This window comes from Neltuma alba, unplaced genomic scaffold, assembly GCF_004799145.2.
Source record: "Neltuma alba isolate B1F8T4 unplaced genomic scaffold, ASM479914v2 tig00012898_pilon, whole genome shotgun sequence".
NCBI lineage: Eukaryota > Viridiplantae > Streptophyta > Magnoliopsida > Fabales > Fabaceae > Neltuma > Neltuma alba.
In genome coordinates this window covers 176411-195668 of record NW_021637269.1, presented here as the reverse complement: position 1 = coordinate 195668, position 19258 = coordinate 176411, and the positions used below count along the sequence as shown (strand labels likewise).

At 34.8% G+C, this 19258-nt stretch overlaps 3 protein-coding genes and 1 long non-coding RNA gene across 7 annotated transcripts; 2 read left to right on the top strand and 2 right to left on the bottom strand.

The window, feature by feature from the left end:
- Positions 1-260: 260 nt before the first annotated feature.
- LOC114732280 (uncharacterized) lies at positions 261-18591 on the top strand. The gene is made up of 2 exons (XM_028919577.1): positions 261-771; positions 18033-18591. The coding sequence occupies exons 1-2, from the start codon at positions 294-296 to the stop codon at positions 18260-18262; spliced, it is 708 nt and encodes a 235-aa protein (XP_028775410.1). The 5' UTR covers positions 261-293; the 3' UTR covers positions 18263-18591.
- LOC114732282 (protein yippee-like) lies at positions 3217-6153 on the bottom strand. Of its 2 annotated transcripts, none has more exons than XM_028919579.1 (6): positions 6069-6153; positions 5619-5774; positions 4387-4430; positions 4002-4110; positions 3838-3893; positions 3217-3504 (listed from the first exon to the last, which is right to left on the bottom strand). In XM_028919579.1, the coding sequence occupies exons 2-6, from the start codon at positions 5712-5714 to the stop codon at positions 3417-3419; spliced, it is 393 nt and encodes a 130-aa protein (XP_028775412.1). In that variant the 5' UTR covers positions 5715-5774; positions 6069-6153; the 3' UTR covers positions 3217-3416. The 2 variants fall into 2 exon arrangements, with proteins under 2 accessions (XP_028775412.1, XP_028775413.1); XM_028919580.1 differs by lacking the exon at positions 6069-6153 and adding an exon at positions 5859-5957.
- On the bottom strand, positions 7909-10932 carry LOC114732281 (mitochondrial inner membrane protease subunit 2). Its single transcript, XM_028919578.1, has 5 exons — positions 10797-10932; positions 9680-9936; positions 9499-9571; positions 8905-9070; positions 7909-8315 (listed from the first exon to the last, which is right to left on the bottom strand). The coding sequence occupies exons 2-5, from the start codon at positions 9843-9845 to the stop codon at positions 8214-8216; spliced, it is 507 nt and encodes a 168-aa protein (XP_028775411.1). The 5' UTR covers positions 9846-9936; positions 10797-10932; the 3' UTR covers positions 7909-8213.
- LOC114732284 (uncharacterized) lies at positions 14315-15510 on the top strand. Of its 3 annotated transcripts, none has more exons than XR_003738972.1 (4): positions 14315-14431; positions 14789-14829; positions 14920-15040; positions 15286-15510. It is a non-coding gene; the product is annotated as an uncharacterized LOC114732284 (long non-coding RNA). The 3 variants fall into 3 exon arrangements; XR_003738974.1 differs by having other exon boundaries at positions 14786-14829; positions 14929-15040; XR_003738973.1 differs by having other exon boundaries at positions 14786-14829.
- Positions 18592-19258: the final 667 nt, after the last annotated feature.

Below are 19258 nucleotides of genomic sequence, written 5' to 3'. Positions count from 1 at the left end.
GAGCTCTTTCCTGTGCCATATAGTTCAATCTGAGGTATCAAAAACAATCATCTAAAGATGGAATCCAATTCACTTTCAAGCTTTGTGGGAATTCTAAGGGAATCCCTTCTCATTTTCCTGAAAAACAAACGCCTTATGGTCTCCATAGCCTTGCTCATCCTTCTTCTCCAATCCTTCCTCGTCTTGTGCAATTTCTTCTCCATTATGCCTTTGACGCAAGATTTTCTCATGAAGCAAACTGAACTTTTTTCGCAAGTCCAGGTAGCTCTCAGTATACCGACATCGTTGCCTCTATGACATCGTATTTTCGCAAATTTGCAGGACTTGAATGGTTCTTCATTCTTGCTCTATTCATGGCTTCTGTATTCTCATCAGCCATTACTATTTTGGCTTCAGCTGTAACTTATGCAGAAGCAAACTTATCTTTCAGAGATTTGCTATCAAGAGTATTCAAATCTTGCAAAAGGCCAATAACCACTTGGTTCTACATATCTCTCTTCAATCTTGGTTACATTTTCCTTGAACTGTCTTTCATTCTTCCCTTCTCTGTGAATTTTTCTTCTCCATTATTTCGCCCAACAACCTTTGCCTATGTCCTGCTGATTCCCGTATCAGCTTTCCAAATGTACCTCTCAGTTTTCTGGAAAATGTCTCTTGTCATTTCTGTACTTGAAGAAAAAAGTGGTCTTGAAGCATTTGGGAAGGCTTCGCAGATATTGAAGGGATTGAAGTTACAAGGGTTTCTGCTAAATCTTGTTTATGGAGTACCTGGTTTGATTGTGTATATATGGTGGTCCATGAAGAACACACAGAATGGAACTCACATTAATCCGCTTTTAATGGGATTAATTTTGTTAAACGTTGGTTGTCTGATTAAAATGCTACTGGACATGGGGTTCACAGTGTTATACCATAAGTGCAAGCTGAGACAGGAAGAGGAGGTTGAATTGAAAGGAAGCTTGGAATACACTAAGGTGGCGTCAATTGAACCAACAATGGTTGGGGCAGCAATACCATGAGGAAGAAAAGTTGTTAAAATTTCTTATATGTATTATTTGATCATTTATTTCTGTTTCCAATTGAAGTCTAGTGTTATTTATATTTGCAAATGCTTTTGAGCTTTTTGCAATTACTCGTTGAAAATAAGATTCTGTAAGAGGATTAGCGTTCATCATATGCTTCGTATGTTTTAAATCTGATTTGGTTTGAAGAATTTTCCTTGAGCGTAGATTAGAGAGGTACGCAAACACTTTTACTAATGGTTGGTCGCCATCCAAAATCAAGTATGGATACTTTGACCTGAACAAAATGACTAAATGAACTTGGTCCATCATCTGACCAATTGAAAGAAGGGTGTTAAATGAAACGATGTCGTGGAAGTAGGAGCACTTAGCAAGTAAAATGACCGGTCTGCTCACAACTCGCACCCCACACACTGTTGCAAGCACAAGTTTAAAATGAGAGTTTAATTCTAGAAGACTAGCACGACGAGAGAGAGAACCCCATATGTGGGACTCATAACAAATCCCTTGCGGCCTCCATCACCTTGCTCATCCTCCTCCTCCACTCTTTCCTCTTCACATGCAAATTCTTCTCCATTAAGGTTTTCCTGGAAGAACTTGTCAAGGATTAAACCAGGGTTTAGGTAGCCCTCTGCATGGCCTCCTTATGCTCATCAACCGTTACTGTTTTAACATCAGCTGCAACTTTATGGAGTATGAAACTTGTCTTTTAGATATTTTCTGTCAAATGCAGTCAGGTCTTGTCAAAGGCTATTTATTACAGAAATTTGGTTAAAAGTCCTTGTTTGAAAATTTAATTGGCTAAATGGACTTAAATTTGAGCAATTGGAACTATAATCCGTGAGTATAACTTTCTTCCACTGTATGCAACATATTATCAATAATATACAACAATAATCAATACAAAAATCATTTGCACATAGCAGAAGATATGTTACACACAACGAAAAATAATTACACTCATAGATTATAATTACATTTGTTTAATTTAAGTCTTTTTAGCTAATTAAGTTTTCAAACATGATTTTTTTTTTTTACCAAATTTCCCTATTTATTACTTGTTTCTATGTATCTCTTTTAGACCCTGGTTATTTTTTCCTAGCATTCCTTTCTATTTTCCCCTTTAAGAATTTTGCTTCTCCATTTCGCCCAACAACATTTCTCCAAGCGACAATGTTTCTGGTCATAGCTTTTCATATGTACCTAGTAGTTGCTTCGATTATGTTTCTAGTTATTTCAGTATTTGAAGAGAAAAGTGGACCTGAGGAGGCAATTGGGAAAGCTTCACAGATTCTGAAGCGACTGAAGTTACAAGAGTTTCTGGTAAATCTTATGTATGGAGTTTCCAATTGGATTATGTCTATCTATTGGTTCAAGGCGATAAAAAGGAAAGGAGCTTACTGTTTGCTGTCTTCAGTTTCAATTTACATGAATGTCATATGTGATTAAGATGTCACTCAGCCATGATCCCAGAATTTATTATGGGCCAAGAGAAAATATGGCTTGGCCATCTGGGGAAGGAATAGGCGAAGAAAAATAGAAAGGTACAAGTCATTAGAAGTGAAGGAGGGTTATACTGGGAGGGGCTACGGCGTCTTCTGGTTTTTTTTCATTGGTTCTAGATTTGCGACTGTTATGCACACACCGCACCCACATGCATCTGTGTGTGTGTGTGTGTATCAGCTTCAGCTTCATGAATTTCAGTAGAGAATTACAGTTAGCGTCATTCACCGGCTTAGCCCTCCTATTTTTAATCTGTTCTCATTATACTACTTCCACATTTGCACTACAAACTAGATCTTACATTTAGGACCTAAAATAGTATTAAGTGTGTTCATTACACAATCATGGTGGCTTATGCAGTATTTTATCATAAACGCAAGTAGTCATGGGAAAGAGGTTAAATTGCAATGGAATCTTTGAATACATTGAGGCATCCAAAGAACCAATGATTAAAACATAAATACCATAAGGAAGAAGATTGTTATAACAGTTTCTTCATGTATTTGATCTTTTATTTCTTTCACTGCATAAACAATTTCTTCTGTTTCCACTTTTGCACTCTAATTTCTTCATGGCCCCGAGTTCTTAATTTTTTTTTCTTAGGATTACATAGATACTATCTCTAGTTCTGAGCACTACACACAAAATCTTAAATTTAGAACCAAAAGGAGTTTTTTTTTTTTTTTCACCTCTCCAAAATTTATATGAATTTTGTATTATAGATTTCTTTTGATTAATCTCGGCTTCCGTCATTCTGAATCCTGGCAGGAAGAAGCTCCTCAGTTTCAAAGCAAACTACTCTAAATGATGGTATGGTATAGTTGAAAGAGAATAATAACATACAGAATGTACAATTCAAATACGAAATGGAATGATCCTAAGATGAGAAAATCAAGCGTCATCACCATCATCACTTCCAGCAATATGAGCTTCTTGAGCTTGCAAGTATCTGCTGCCATCAGGGCCAACAACCTTAAACCTACTCAAGAACAGATCATGTCACCAAAAGGGTGTATTAATGAACCACCAAAAAGTAAAGGTCAAGTACTGAAATGGCATAGTAAACCTCCACTAAAAATAACAATCTAGCATCAAAGGGGTTAGCTCAGTTGATAAACAAAGAAGGTATATCCATACTAATCTAGGTTCAATTCCTTCAAAAAGCATGTTATGGCATATCCATACAATTCTAAATGCATCAGACTCAGGATAGAGTATACTCTTAAGATTGCCCGAAAAGAAGATTTGAAGTCAAGGAATGTACGGGACTTCAGGGGTATACCCAAAAAGTATAACAGACTGGACTGGTTACCTTTCAAGAATGAATTTTCCTTCTTTGTACTTTTCACTTTTCTCATGTGCAGCCTCCTAAATGAACAAAAGCGGAATAGGCATTTAGGAACACTTCACAATAACAACAGCATGATAAGAAAACAAGTAAATCACAGATAATGAGCTCTTAGAGATGGTCCTCACATATTTCCATCCAACAATGGACCCACATGTGACACAGAATATGTCAACAACAGTATGCAATCCTGTTATCATCATCCGCTCTTCTTTCTCTCCAACTGTGACATTCACACTGCCATAAAGAAGAGAAAACAGGATTTCAAAAAAGTCCCCATAAGTTCACCCTGACATTATGCCAGAAGTCCAGAACTTGAACTTTTTCAATCAGCAAGAATTCCACATCAGCACATTCAAGATGAACTGATGAAGCATGTACCAAGTTATTGGGTTCCTCTCAAGATATTGCAAATTCTAGAAATTTTAATATTATAAACATAGCAGCATAAACAGAATCTAGTATCTCCATTCCCAACTTCTAATGCTTCTCTCAACTCGAAATAACACTTACACTTCATTAAATAGGTAAGCCTTCCCATGCCTGCAATGGAAAGACTTGTGAAAGGAGGAAAAAAAGAAAAAAAACAGAGTTAGATTGCACAGATGATTCCATTTTCTGGATGCAAGAAATTTGTGAAATGCACAGTACAAATTAATGATTCAGAGTGCATATAGGAAATCATGAAAAGGAAGATAAAATCAACTACGATGTAAGTTTCCCAAATGCTTCTCTTCTTTTTAAACAAGTCACTAGAGGAAAAGGCTGAGTCAAAAAGAAGTTCTGTAGACAAAATATGTATATAACAAATGCCAACTCAATTGCTTCCAAAGATCCCCATTTGACATAGCATTTTTCAATTAAAAAATCCCACAACTTCACCATTGAAAAAATTGGCATGCTTTGATGGAGATATAATCAAAATTACCCAAATTCTGCCATACACGAAGACTGATTGAAGAATTGTATCATTAATATTATGTGCTGCACCAATTAGATTTCTCCTCCATAAACAAGTAAAATCGTCTCATCATAGGATTACAAGAGTCATCTATGCAATGAACTTCTTTAGATAACAAAAGTTGCATTCATTCAAACACCATTTCAAACAAGAATAACAATTATCACTTCAAGACACAGTGTACAAAGTGAGACTTTTCCACTCTTTCCAAAATAAGCGTGATATAGCACAAAGAAAAGATCCTCCTACAGTCAAAGAATCGCATGACAACAAAAGAATATATCAACACAACAAGATGAAGCATTGGCACGAGAAATGACATTGAAGAGTTGTATCTCATATGTCTTCAAATATTTTTTTTTTTAAGTGGTTTAAAGAGTAATGATTAGATTCCTAAAAGGGCAGTTCAGTATATCAGCCTGAGTGTTTATGTAAAAGTTTAAAACACATCAAGACCCAGAGATAGGCACAGATACGGCTCCTCCCCATACTTGCAGTGCTTCAAAGACAACACAATATGATTTAAGGGATAAGAATATATATATCTGATAATGTTTGATTTTTCGATCAATTGATTTCCTCATATCTTGTCACCCCTAAAATTATACTCCTTCCCTCCCTCTCAGGTTCATTGTGTGCCCTCTATCATACCAGTAATGGGACTTCCTAGGTAGCTTATTAGCTTATATCTATTCTACAAAGAGAACCCAGAAATGTCCATAAGAAAACTGCACAATCAAAATCCAGAAAGTAAAATTCAAGTTTCAGGGAAGAGAAATGAAACCTTGGAAATGATATCATCAAGAAGAGCAAGATGCGTACGGCAGTACTTGCAGCTATATATGCTTCCTTCCAGATTGACTAAGAACAACCTTCCCATATCCCCTGTCACTCCAATCTATCACCTTTGAAGCCCCAAGAAATAATGAATCGAATTTCCCTTCACGAAACGACCAAGGAGAAAAAAAAAGATATCAAATATATGTAAATCACAAGCCGAAAAAGAAAAATGAGAAATATTAACCTCTTAGAACCAGAAAAGCCAAATCAAAATAATAGATAAAATCAATCTAACAGAGGAGACATCAGGCAATGCAATTCAAAGCACGTGGCCGAACTAACAAGGAACAACAATTAGGAAAAATCTTAGATATACATATGGCGACGAAAACAATACAGATTGAGGGTGAGAATCATGAACGAAGACAGCGAAGGAATTCATTGAATCGTTTACCAGGAAAAAGTGCAAAGGCATTCGAATCCTAACACTCGGTAGTGGGATGGTCACTGAAATTTGGGCTTCGTGAATGACGGGCGGAAGATGACGCTCGTTATGCTAACTGTTTAGATTCTTTTGCAAAGTGGTGCCTATTGGTATTTAATTTAAAAAAACTATGCTTTAAATAAAAATATAATAAGTACATTATTTTGAGAGGTGTAATTTTCTGGTTAGATTATTGGGAGAATTATTAAGAGATCTTAAAAAAAATTTAATTACTAAAAAGTTCAAATGATAAGCAACCAATCTAAATTAGTTGTCATTCTTTATTCTGGAACTTATTATTGCTTACTCTTCACTTGTCAATGGATTTTAAGGTAATTAAATCCTTTTCTTGAAACTTGATTAAAATTCTCCCTAGATTCTATGTACATCATGTTATTCAATGGGGAAAAAATCACATTTTTCAAATTTTAATTCAATTAAAAAAATTAGCAGTATATATAAGTGATTGCATATGACTCTTACTATGGCCCAATCTGGATTAGTTTATTTTATAATTTCTCGAGGGGTTAACCAGGATATCATGTGCATGTGTTAAAAAAAAAAAACAGTGATTACATCTATGAATCTAATATTGATCAAATAAATTTTCTTCTTAATTATTGAATTAAAAAGGGAGAACTACTAAAAAGTCTTAAGAAAAAAATTTAATTACTAAAAAATTTCAATAACAAATAACCAGTTTGAACTTATTATTATTTCCTCATTTGAAAATTATCATTATTGATTCTTCACTTGTTGATGAATTTTAGGGTAATTAAATCGCATACTTCAGATATGATTGTAATTCTCCCAATTAAAAAAAAAAAAAAAGCTAAAAATTGGTAGGTGCGCGTCTACTCGCACATATGCATATTTGATGAGCAAACTTTCCTCCTGCCATGAGTGTATATGTGAGGAAATGCGAAAAGTTTTGTTAGTGGGGATTGCAGTGGAGAACGAAAGATGCACCTTTTGTGTTGGAATGGTATTAATATTGGGCCTTTGGGCTAGTTAAGTGTGTAGAGATCACTTGATCACTGACTTGAGCTAGTTTTCTCCCTCTCCATACTTTGTCATGGCCGCCCCGCCCCCGGGGGGGAGAGAGAGAATTGTCTTTTTTTTTCTCATTAAGAGGCTCCTTTATATGTCATTTTGCCTAAAGTCTTAGGGTGTGTTTGGATGAAACCAAACCATGGTTTGGAGAATAGCTTCTGAAGAATAGATTCTGGAAAAAATAGATTTTGTAAAGAATAGATTTTGTGAAAAAGTGATTCTGAGAAGTGAGAGTGTTTGGATAGTTATTATCAGAAGCACTTTTTATATGTACAAATTATTAAAAAAAAACATAAGTTAATATGATAATTACATAAAACATAGATTGTATGATATATTTTAATTTGAAAGAATAAAATTGTTGATAATATATTTTTTACCAACATAATTAATAATACATAAGATAATATAATTAATAAATAATTAATATGTGTATATTTATTTATAAGATATAAGATTAAATATGTTTATAAAAAATTAATTAAGAGGTGTTAAAATCATATTATTGTTGAGATTTACTCTAATAGGCACAATCATACTCTCCAATTTGAGTCAGAAGCAGAATGGATTCACTTCTCCCGAAACTATGGTTTTGGGTTCCAAAACTATGGTTTCAGATAATTTGTGCCTGTTTGAGTTGTTTTTTTCCCAAACCATGGTTTGGGTCTTGGTTTGGCCTGCTATCCAAACAGAGCCTCACCTATTAGTTTCACCTAATATTTCTAACCAGCTAGCTTGTAAAAAGGAGCCGAGGGAGTAATTCAACAAATATGTAAAAATGCAATCAAGAAATTTCCTACAAAATTAATATTGGAACAAATCAAACCTATGTTCCTACATGTGAAGGTTACACAAGAGAGCTGAAAATCAAATGCATCTCACTCACAAGTTTTCTTTCTCTTTTTTGGGCCATCCTCGCTTCAAAGTCAATGGCAGCAAAAATGTACCGTCATGAAATATACATCATTATCTGTCCAGAAGGAAATAATTTGAGCAAAAATTTGTTTTGTCCTGACGAGGCCACAGGGATTGGCACAAGAGATTCAACAAGAGATTCAACAATTAAGAAGAAATTCCTTCCGGTGGGGTCTTCTTTACCGCGCCCATTCTTTGAGGAGGCCATACAACGTGGGTCACCCTTCCTCGAACTAAACCCAAAGGAATCTGCAAACACAATTTTTAGGTTACCTGAATGTTGAGAGATTTTTATTTATTCTATCAAGACAGATAATTTGAAGTGAGGTGTCCCATAGAATATATAAAAAAGGGAACTACTATACCATTAAAGGACAGATACGCTTAGAGCTCAGTGCCAATATTTGTCATAAGCACCCAAAACGTGCACAGTAGTTCAAGTCAGAGAGCAAGAAAGTTTGGTTATAAAAACATAGTGAATTTTAGTTTCTTCAATACATAACGAACCGAAATCAATAGATAGTGCAAAAATTGAAGCTCCTCGCCTCTAATTCTTTGTAATCAGCGAGCATAGTGACTACGGGCAATTGATAGAAGTATTGTTCTAGCAATTAAAGATAAGTTGGTCGACTTCTGTGGTGTGCATTTTGTTGCCTGTGATAGAATGCATGAGAACACCAGAGTGCAATGCTAAGCTAACAATGAACTCCTGCTAATATTTGAATTCTATAGGCTTCGCCAAGAGGGTAATAAGATGTCTAGTTATGACCAGACGTATTACCACCATCATTCAAAAAATGATTGTTTTCTCGTCTTTAGTATAAAAATGGAAGCTTACAGGACCAAATGAGTTTGAATCCAGGCTGGAAGCTGCATTGTCTCCCTCAACCCAACAATGTCCTTCTGGAACCTTCAGCACATCATAGTTACGATGAGCACCAAACCACTCACCAGGTAATGCAACAATTCTCTTTATGTGTGTCTCCTTGTAATTCAAGGGGGAGCTGCAGAAGTTCAGAATGTAATAATTACACAATCTCAAAATAAAAATGTTGAACTCACTTGTAGATGAGTTATCCTAGTAACATGGCCAATATCATTGATAAGAAGTATCGTGCTAAGGAGGCTATCAAACTAAATATTAGAAGGAATGAAGAACAAAAGTATTGGACTCCCCAACTTTTCTATATGTCTGGTTTTTTCATACACATTTCAATAAGATCTAAATATTACTCCTCCAGTCCTAAATATATGACTAAATACATTATAAAATAGGTTTTATATTTAAAATCGAATGAGTAAAAAAATAACAATTTTTCAAAAACTAAGCTATTGTTTTTCTCATGCATCACACAAGAAACATATCCAATTATGCAATATGAAACCATAGATGAAATAAATAAGCTACATGAAAACAGGCAAAAAAGGTTACCGGAATACCACTACATCACCACGGGAAAACTTATATTTTCCAAGACAAAATTTCTCAACCAAGACATAGTCATCTGCAAAATAATCAAATGTCAAAAATCAAAATCTGAAATAGTAAAACAACTGAAAAAAAAAAAAACCAAAAGATTACTCTTATATAATTCTCTTGACAATAAATTTACCAGAAATATTTCCCACCAAAGAGCTGACTTTAGGATTAAATGTGGGAGACATCGAGCCACCACGAACTGGAACAATGGTCACATAACGATCTGTTACTGTGACAGTAATGAGCCCAAATGTGACAAATTTCTTTGTTAAACTCCACACAAAGCTTCCTGATCCCATTTATTGGCCTCCACGTTTTGGCGCATATCTAGTTCAAGTTGAAACCATGTCCAGCCCAGTCTACCAGAACCAAGGAATGAAAACAGCGCAGCTGAGAGAGAAACAAACATAAAACACATTCAATTAATGATTACTTCCTATGTTTCAAAAGCGGTAAAGTAAAGACAAATAAAAATATCAGCAATTAAACGCTCCTTTCTAAGGATAATTAAATTTTACACCAAAAATATAAACAATAAAGAAAGCATGCATACCACCAATTTACTCTAAGATAATCTAAATTCAGCTTACATCAAAAGGATGGAATAATTATCAGTTTAACATAGCTCAACGTTAAGGTCACGGCAAAATAGAAGTCTAACACATCAAGTTCAACTAACTTGCATGTCACATAATGCCGTGACTATTTACATCTATTAGCGACCCGGAACCCTGAAGAGTAGGAGGAACCTAAAACATAATATTCATTATATTTGGTGATATTTCAGCGATGATGGCGGAAAAAAAAAATGATATTCAGTGATAGTTTTGGGCTCGGTTATCCATTTTTCCTACATTTCAACATTAATCAACCAAGCACCATTTTCTCAGGCTTTCTATCAAACACCATGAAGGCAAAAGTTGAAAATTAAAAACACAGGTAGAAAATAACTTGAGGAGAAGATCATGGAACTTTTAACTTTCCAGATAGTCAGAAACTTGTAAGATGCTTAGCACGTAATATCAAAAAATAAATTAATGAACCGTCTGTGTACCGATCAAGATAGGAATACAAACTCAATTTTCCTTTTTTAAGAAAATTAAGTTTCCAAGTCATCGGGAAACTGGATTACACCATCCACCAAAACATGTCAGATGGAAAGCCGCATTCTCTCTTACGTCAGCACCAAAATCAACGCGCATCAAAATGGGAAAAGGACAGCTGAAACAGAGGCAATAATGAGAGATTACCAGATAGCGAAGCAGAGCCGATGACGATAGAGGAGACGCTCCAGCGCCAAAACCCCAATATTCCAGTACCAGGGCTGTGACGACGAGGCCGAGAGGTTTTAGTTTTACGCCATTCTAATCGGGTTCACCGTGTTGGAACTTGGAAGAATAGCTTCCTCTAAATCCAAATCCAACCCATCGGTTCAATCTGCGTATGTTTTTTTTGTAACTTCCATTTATGGATATTGCATCGTAACCGTAGTGGAACTGAAAATACGCTTACCCATTATGGAGGGCCCACAATGGAGCCCGAAACCAAACAGCATCATCTTAGGTGGGCAAGCTAGGCCTCAACCTACTGCCTTAATTAGTAAACCGGAAGAGCCCACTAATGTGCCTGGGTTAAAAGGCATCCATGAAGATGGGCCGTAACTGGTGATGAAAGGTGATGAGGAATTCGTATCTTTTTAAGTTTTATGAGACAAAACTTATGTAACACAAGTCTTGCTTGATTTCAGGAGTATGTCCAATGATAAGAGCCCTTTTTGTTTTTGTTTTGGGGGAGGGGGGAACTAATTGGAAAAAAAAAAAGGGTCACCTGGCTTGGCCTGTCCAAGCATAAAATTGAAATAAATTGGACGGATCAAATATAGGGCTAAGTAACGACCAGGTTGGGCAGCCCGTGACCTAATCCATAGCCCACCAGTTTAGTGTTACACAGGTACGAGCTAACCTACACCTATGATCAACCTGTTAAAACCTGTTGTAAATGGGTTAGGATAAATAGGTGGGTTTTACTGGGTTACGGGCAACCCATTTATATATTAAAAAAAAAATTTGAGAAAAATAGAGACCCCTTATCTGCTCATTCCTCAAGATAAGCAATCAAGTTCAACAGCATCTTGGAAAAAAAATTTACAGTGACATGTTTTAGAAGAAGAAAAAGTAATCAAATTCAACAGCAAGTAGCACTGTAGCAGTATGGTGAAGAAGAAGAAGAAGGAGAATAAGAGGAAGAAGAGGTCGCATGGTCGCATCCTCAATAGTGGAAGAGGAGGAGAAAGTGAACAGAGAAGGTGGAGGAGGAGATGATCAATAGAGGGAGGTAGAAGAATGAACGAAGTTGAGGAGGTGAAGAAAAAAAAAATTAGCAGAGGGAGGGAGAAGAAGGAACGAAGTTGAGGAGGTGAAAAAAGCAAAAATCGGTGAAGGGAGGGAGAAGAAGGAATGAAGTTCAAGAGGTGAAAAAAGTAAGGTTACTTTGAGTTTTTAAGGATTTAAAAAATTAAGATTTTAATATTTTATCTAAAATTTGAGGGAAAAAATGGTTACTTTGAAGAGTATGAGAATTGAACCATGTACTCTACCCTGATAATTAATAAACTTTCCTTTACCCGTAAACTGGAGCCACGTTTTATGAGTATAGTACAAATTAAATGTACTATAATAAAACACAAAGATATAAAAAATAAAAAAATTAAATAGGTAGGCACGGCAACTTGTGGATGTGCCTACAGTCCACCCGTTTATTCTAGTAACCTGTCTGTTTGAGCCTGCCTATTTTGCACACTTTTTGGACGAGCCTAAATGGGCAAATTTTTTGAGAGCCACGGCAGGTAATGCGGGTTGCAAGTTACTTGCTCAGTCTTAATTAGATATTTCAAGAGTACTCACGAAGTCATTTTCTTGAAGCCCTAATCTAGTCTCTTCAAATATGTAAGCCTTAATAAAATATTTATTATTTTTGCATCAAGTCTTATCAAAAAGTCAAACTCCTAATTAAATGATAAACTTTCAGTATTTATTTAGTGATATATTTTCCTAATATAATTTTATATTTAATTTAGTTTTAAATATAAAATCTCAATTAATTTTGTCTCCTATATTTTTTTTTTATCAAATGGTAATTCTAGTTAACATAAATAATTTTTTGTGTAAAAAAGGAGATTGCATTAAAACAAAAAACCAATATACCTCAAAAAATCCAAGACAACTAAAGCAACAAAAAAACATAGCGAAAACAATAGGGACAAAAATTGCAAACAACATTCTTCCAATAACAAAACAACAAAAGAACAAGAACAGTAATGCAAGCATCCTCCAATGTCAATGGAGCTCTAGGTCTCTTTCATGAGAGTAAAGGAGATCATCAAGATAGCACAAAAAAAAAGCATTGGCCAAATATCAATCCAGAGGAGCCACAAACAGAACAAGAGAAAAACTAGGATTAAGGGGTTAAAAACCCAACCATAAAAGCCACAAACCTATTAATCAACTCATGAGTTTAACCAAAGAAGCTAAGTTCCAACACTCAACATTTTTCATAAAAGATATGTGTTTAAGAAGAAAGCTCTGCCACCTGCAGCTTAGTAGCCAAAATAAAGAACCAAGGCATTTTATCCTCTGGATTTCCAATCAACGAGTAACTCATCATCTAAACCGTAGAAAAAACACTCCTCATCGTCATTTCAAAACCATGTGTCCCCACAAATGCCCTTACCTGAATTCTAAGATAAAAAACAGAGACATCTAGGTGGTACTCACGGTGCATCATCCTTATTTTTCAGAAAGCCTCTACTGAAAGCCACAAGGAAGCTAAGCAATTCACCACACTTCGAAAACCACATCACCCCAACAAAGCTTGACGCAACAAAAACAGCCGAGTTAATATTAAATGTCAAGTTAAAATCAATCTTCTCAAAAGCATCCCTGTCATGATAAGAGAGAAAACTAAAGCCCTAAATAACTGTTGACAAACCTGCAGTAACCATTAGCTCAACAAACATCAAATGTTCAGACCAACAAAAATCAAAACTATCAACACCCTTGGTTGCAATTTCAGAAAAACATCTTCAAGCGTCAAACCCATCGAGAGGCATAGATTACTGCAAATAGCATAACGCACAATGAAAATCCAGCAAATAAACCATACAAGGAGTTTACAGTGAGGTTTTTAAAAGAACTAGAATTTTTCACCTCACAAGACTTTGACAGGTTTATTAATTATATTCATATCTCCACCACAAGACCCCTTACTTTCTACAGGTTTCATTCCCAAATCTCCTTCTCTTATCAAATTGTCTTAATTTGCAATCATTTTGAAGATCTAGAATAGACGCATTTCATTTTAAAGGAATCACCAGATCTGCATGTGAGATATTGATCTTCCCTTCGCTCATCCTCCTTCCAACATGGCCAATCTCGACCTTAGAACTTCAATCCCAAACCGTCTTTGTTATAAAACTACTTTTTACCTCTCTTATTCACTTCCGTTATAAACAACAGAGGAGAAAAATTATCATTCTTGTCTGTTTTGTAAAGCAGACAAAAAAAAGTAAGCTATTCTCGTCTGTTTTTAATAAACAGTCGACAAGAAAAAATTTTCTCCTCCGGTTTTAAAATATAGACAGGAATATGTTAATATTCTCGTCCGTTCTGTAAAAACAGAGCAGAGGGTGTTTTTTTAAATTATTATTTCAGTACATACATCTTCATATCTAAAGCTTAGAGACGCAGTTACCCTTCTTCTCTCCAGCTTGCGGTCGACGCTCTCTCCCATTGAAGCTTATGACGCTGTTTGCTCTTCTCAGTAGCTCACAACTTTTCTTCCCTCCTTCTCCAGCTTGCAGTGGTCTCTCCGTTCTTCTCCACCTACGGTAAGGGCTAAAGTTGTTGGGTTTTTGCTTGCTCTTTTTTTTGTTTCCTAAATCGAAAATTAGTTACTGAGTATTTGCACTGAATCTGCTTCTTTTATTTTGGTGTTTCTATTTCAATCATTAATTTCATTGGTTTATGAGTGTTTGAATCATGAATATGGGTAGAGTTTTTGGCTGCTGCTCTCGAACCCTTTACATTTTGCCACTCTGCTCCCTAACTTAGTTCTAATCTTCAAGAGCTTCAACCACGGTGGAAGAAGTATTTAGATCCTTAATTCTGTTTTAATTTTTATCAATAATTCCTAGTTTTCGATCTATCATTCATTGATGTTTTTCAGTTTGTTTTCCTTTCAGCAGAGTAACAAGGCTTCTCTGAAGTAGCCAAAAGTGTTTTTAAGGTACACAAATTTGAAATAAATAAATTTATTTCTTCGTTTGTTTTCTTTTAAGTTTGTTGTTCTTGTTTTGTTTAATTTGTTTGTGGCTAGCTGCTTCAGCATTGAAGCTCGAAGAAATCTGGGAAGGGAAATGGGCCTGGAAAAGGAGGTAATGGCTTTTGGAAGTCTATTGGACTTGGATTCAAGACACCCAGGGAATCTATTATTAAAGGTTTCCTCCCTGAATCCTATTTTTATACCTGTAAAAATTCAGCCATTTTTTCAATCTCCAATTTAGCAGCATTGTAAGTATATTTTTGTGGGTTAAAGGTTGGATGGTAAGTTTTACTGTCAGTTGCTGGCTATTTATCATCCTTCTATCTTTGCAATGTCATTGCGGGATAAGTAGATTTCCCAGATTTTTTTGACATGTCAATATGTGATCTTGATACTTAGTTGTAACATGGGTTGATACAGTTGCAAATCTGTTTTGGTGACGGAGCAAATGTTGAGTGAATGAGATTATTGTTTCTAGACAATAAACATATCTACTTACTCTAGCCATGAGAATGTGAATAGGAAAGAGCACATTACTCAGCCACCTGAAGGAGTTTAATATCCCAAGAAGGTACTTCAGTTTTCTCTTTGCATCTCATGTTATTTACTTTCCAATTCAGATTTATTGAATTAAGACATGTTTGATTAACTCACAAAAGCTTGTTACTCTGCTAGTATATATGATCTGTGTTCCCTTTTTTGGCCTTTGGGCTTTCTTAGGTCATAAATTACATGTTCTGTTATATTTGTGCTTGTTCATTGATTATCTATGATTGGAAAAAATTTAATCTGCAGGGAAAAATTACAGTATAAGATTCCAAGCTAATGTAAGCAGACCATTTTACGGGTCTTATTCTTTTCATTTTCTTTTTGCTCATGGGAGACAATGTTTTTATGAATGTTTACTTACCATTTAGCTGCCCTTGAACCAGTTTTGATCAATAACTTATAAAAGGAAACTGAAACTTTTTCTGTCTAGAATTATACAGCTGTAATTTGGTTTTATTTGACCCAGTAATACACTTTATATAGTCTTTGAAGTTTGGTTTTATTTGACACAATAATATACTTTTTATTTTCAGTATTTTCTTGGCAAATCAAAAGGTAGGGTCTCTTTAAGATTTGGATTAAATAATGATGAGCCAATGCGTTGATAGTTGATTTTTTGTATTGTAATTGCGATGATTTCTTTTATTGATCTTTGGACAGACTTTTTTTTTTTTATACCGAATACAGTGTAACTATTTCTGATTAATTTCATTAGATATATTAAAATAATTTTATATGTAATAATAATAAGTAGAGGACATTCAAAAAAAATCTTTTTTTTTTAAATCACTTTTCTTGTCTGTTTTTATAAATTTTACTTCTGTTTTATAAAAACAGATAAAAAATAAGAAATTTTACTTCTGTTTTGTAAAAACAACGAGAAAAATCCTATTTTTTTACTTCTGTTTTGAATAGACCTAAAATGTCCTATTTTTCTTGTCTGTCCAAAACAAAAGTGAAATATGGGGTATTTATTATGTTTTTTTTTATGTTCCTTATGAAACAGAAGTAAAAAAATCTTTCAAGATAGGGGTAAAAAGTTTTTGCTATAGTAGTGCATCTTCGCTCCTTTCCATAATGATCCCAAACTTTCTGTCAGCCATTCCGCTTTCAACGTCGTTAATCTTGGTCTGATCCTTCCATCCTCCTTTCCTTCTATTGCTGGCATCGCTCCAGCTCTCGCTATCCTCTTTGATGAGCACACACCAAACTCACTCTCCTCCAGTTGCCGGGAAAAGGACGCCGAGAAAAAACACTCACCAAGGGCGGTTTTGGCTCTCATGGAGGAGAGAGTTTTGCTCCCACAAGAAGAGAGAATTTTAGCTAATACATGAGCATAATTAATAAAAGTATTTTAGAAAAGACAACACTAATTTATTATATATAAATAACTTAATTAACTTTCTTAATATATTTTAATTAGTTAACTAATTTTTATATTAAGAACCGGAGGTAATATAATGCATAAAAAATGCTTTGACTAGTATACCAAGCTATTATTGTGAAGGACTAATCAACTAATTATCATAAATTTTCCTTCAAGAATAATTCAACCTCAACATTTTATATTACACATTGCGATCGTCATCCCATCCATACGTCAAACTTTAGGTTAATTAAAATAATCCGCAATATATTCCTACAGAAATTTTATATATTTTTGTGTAACATTTTTCTACGTGTACGGCGCCCACTATTTTATATATTATTCTTTCGCGTTTTGTTGTAATATCAATATCAGTTAGCAGATATCTCTGTAATTTCCTTTCAATTCAAAGTCAAACCCAGGAAATATAGGACTAATTCATCAGAAGGAAAAACGCTAAGCCTAATATAAGGAGATAGCCATTGCCTGTCCTCTTTCCTGTGCCATAAAGTTCAATCTGAGATATCAACAACACTCATCTGCAAGATGGAATCCAATTCGATTTCAAGCTTTGTGAGAATTCTAAGAGAATCCCTTTTCATTTTCCTGAAAAACAAAAGCCTTATGGCCTGCATCGCCTTACTCATCCTCCTCCTTCATTCTTTCCTGGTCTCCTGCAAATTCTTCTCCATCAAGCCTTTAATGAAAGATCTTCACATGGAGGAAACTCGTCTGTTTTTGACGAGTCCACGTAGCTCTCAGCATACCCACATCGTTACCGCGATGACAGCAGATTTACACGAATTAGTAGGACTCGAATGGTTCTTCGCTCTTGCCCTCACTGTGGCCTCCTTATTCTCATCTGCCACTGCTGTTTTAGCTTCAGCTATAACTTATGGAGAAGGAAACATATCTTTCAGAGATCTTGTGTCAACTGCTTCAGTCAAATCTTGTCCAAGGCTGTTTATAACTTGGTTCTACATATTTCTCTTTGATCTTGGTTATATTTTCCTCATGCTCCTTTCGATTTTTCCCTTCGCCCTGAACTTTGCTTCTCCATTTCGCCCAACAATATTCCTCTATGTGATACTGTTTCTGGCGTCAGCTTTTCATATGTACTTGGCAGTTGTTTGGAAGATGTCTATTGTTGTTTCAGTACTTGAGGAGAAAAGTGGAGTTGACTCTTTTGGGAAGGCTTCACAGATTTTGAAGGGATCGAAGTTACAAGGGTTTCTGCTAAATATTATGTTTGGTTTGATTGCGTATATCTGGTTTTTCAGGACGAAGAAAAGGATTGGAGTATACTCTTCGCTGTTAGTGGATCTGATATTTTGGAACGTTGTTTCTGTGTTGAACATGTCACTTATGGTGGCATACACAGTGTTTTACCATAAATGCAAGCAGAACCACGGAGAAGAGGTTGAATTGCAAGGAAGCTTTGAATACATTAAGGTTGCCCATGAGCCAATGATTACAGCATAAAATACCATTATAGGACGACTATGGCCGTAGGAGTGTGATCACAGCGTGTGTATATAGCTGCTTGTTCATTACGGGCAGTGTGGTTCGGGTATTACTTTCTCGTATATCCTTAACAGAAAATCTAGTATGTAGCTTGGAAACTATAAACTAAGTCTTATATTATGTGCGGGTGGTGTAGTTTTAATAATGGCTTGAGTATAGTTAAGAAATTATTGATTAATTCCTATTCAGTGTCGCTTCGACTTGATCCATGTTGGCTTTGTCATAATAGTATTTATAGTATGTTTGTCCCCATTATGATATAAAGTGATCCGAATTTCGATTGCCCATCTCGTCTCCTTTTTTGCCTTGTTGTTCCACTTGCAAATTTGCTAAATCTTAGTATCAATATCAACCAAATCAATCCTGAGACTTATAATTAGAATGTCCAAATTGCATGCAGGTAATATTGTGAAACTCACAAGTTAAAGCAAATTCATGTAGAAACGCGAATCGTGAACTCTTATATTAGTTTATTTTTATTAATAAATAGTTATTAAAAATAAACAATTAAATGGTCAAAATACAAAAAAAGGCAACAAATTGATTTAAATATATTTCAAATTCATCTCAGTGAATTATTTTTTAAAAGAATTGGTTATATTATTAAGTGAAAAAATAAAATATCTAAAATGCAAGTTTAATAGGAGAATTCCATGGAACTATTCCTTTTAAAAATAAAGAAATATTATGAGAAACTTTCAAATCATTGAATTATGCTTAACATAGAAATTTTTATGAAAATATAAAGGTTGTCTTAATATTAGTTTGTGCTTTTTCTTTTCCCCTGACCGGACCTTCTTACACATTTTGTAAATCAAGTTCTACCGAATTAAAAATTGTTTATATATTGAGAAAGTTGAAGAAAAGTATACCATTAAAATTTTATTGATGAAATATTTAAATTTAAATACTAATATTTTGTACAAAATTTACAGAGTACTACCTCTGTCCTAA

Bases quoted from the DNA above. Each gene is read 5' to 3' on its own strand.
- LOC114732280 (XM_028919577.1), top strand. From the start codon at position 294: ATGACATCGTATTTTCGCAAATTTGCAGGACTTGAATGGTTCTTCATT. The intron at 772-18,032 runs GTTTGATTGTGT...ATATTATGTTTG, and splicing joins TCTTGTTTATGGAGTACCTG to GTTTGATTGCGTATATCTGG.
- LOC114732282 (XM_028919579.1), bottom strand. From the start codon at position 5,714: ATGGGAAGGTTGTTCTTAGTCAATCTGGAAGGAAGCATATATAGCTGC. The intron at 4,111-4,386 runs GTAAGTGTTATT...TCTTTATGGCAG, and splicing joins GCTTACCTATTTAATGAAGT to TGTGAATGTCACAGTTGGAG. The intron at 3,505-3,837 runs GTAACCAGTCCA...GTTCTTGAGTAG, and splicing joins GGAAAATTCATTCTTGAAAG to GTTTAAGGTTGTTGGCCCTG.
- LOC114732281 (XM_028919578.1), bottom strand. From the start codon at position 9,845: ATGGGATCAGGAAGCTTTGTGTGGAGTTTAACAAAGAAATTTGTCACA. The intron at 9,572-9,679 runs GTAAATTTATTG...ATTATTTTGCAG, and splicing joins TTTGGTGGGAAATATTTCTG to ATGACTATGTCTTGGTTGAG. The intron at 8,316-8,904 runs GTAAGCTTCCAT...TTGTGTTTGCAG, and splicing joins ATTCAAACTCATTTGGTCCT to ATTCCTTTGGGTTTAGTTCG.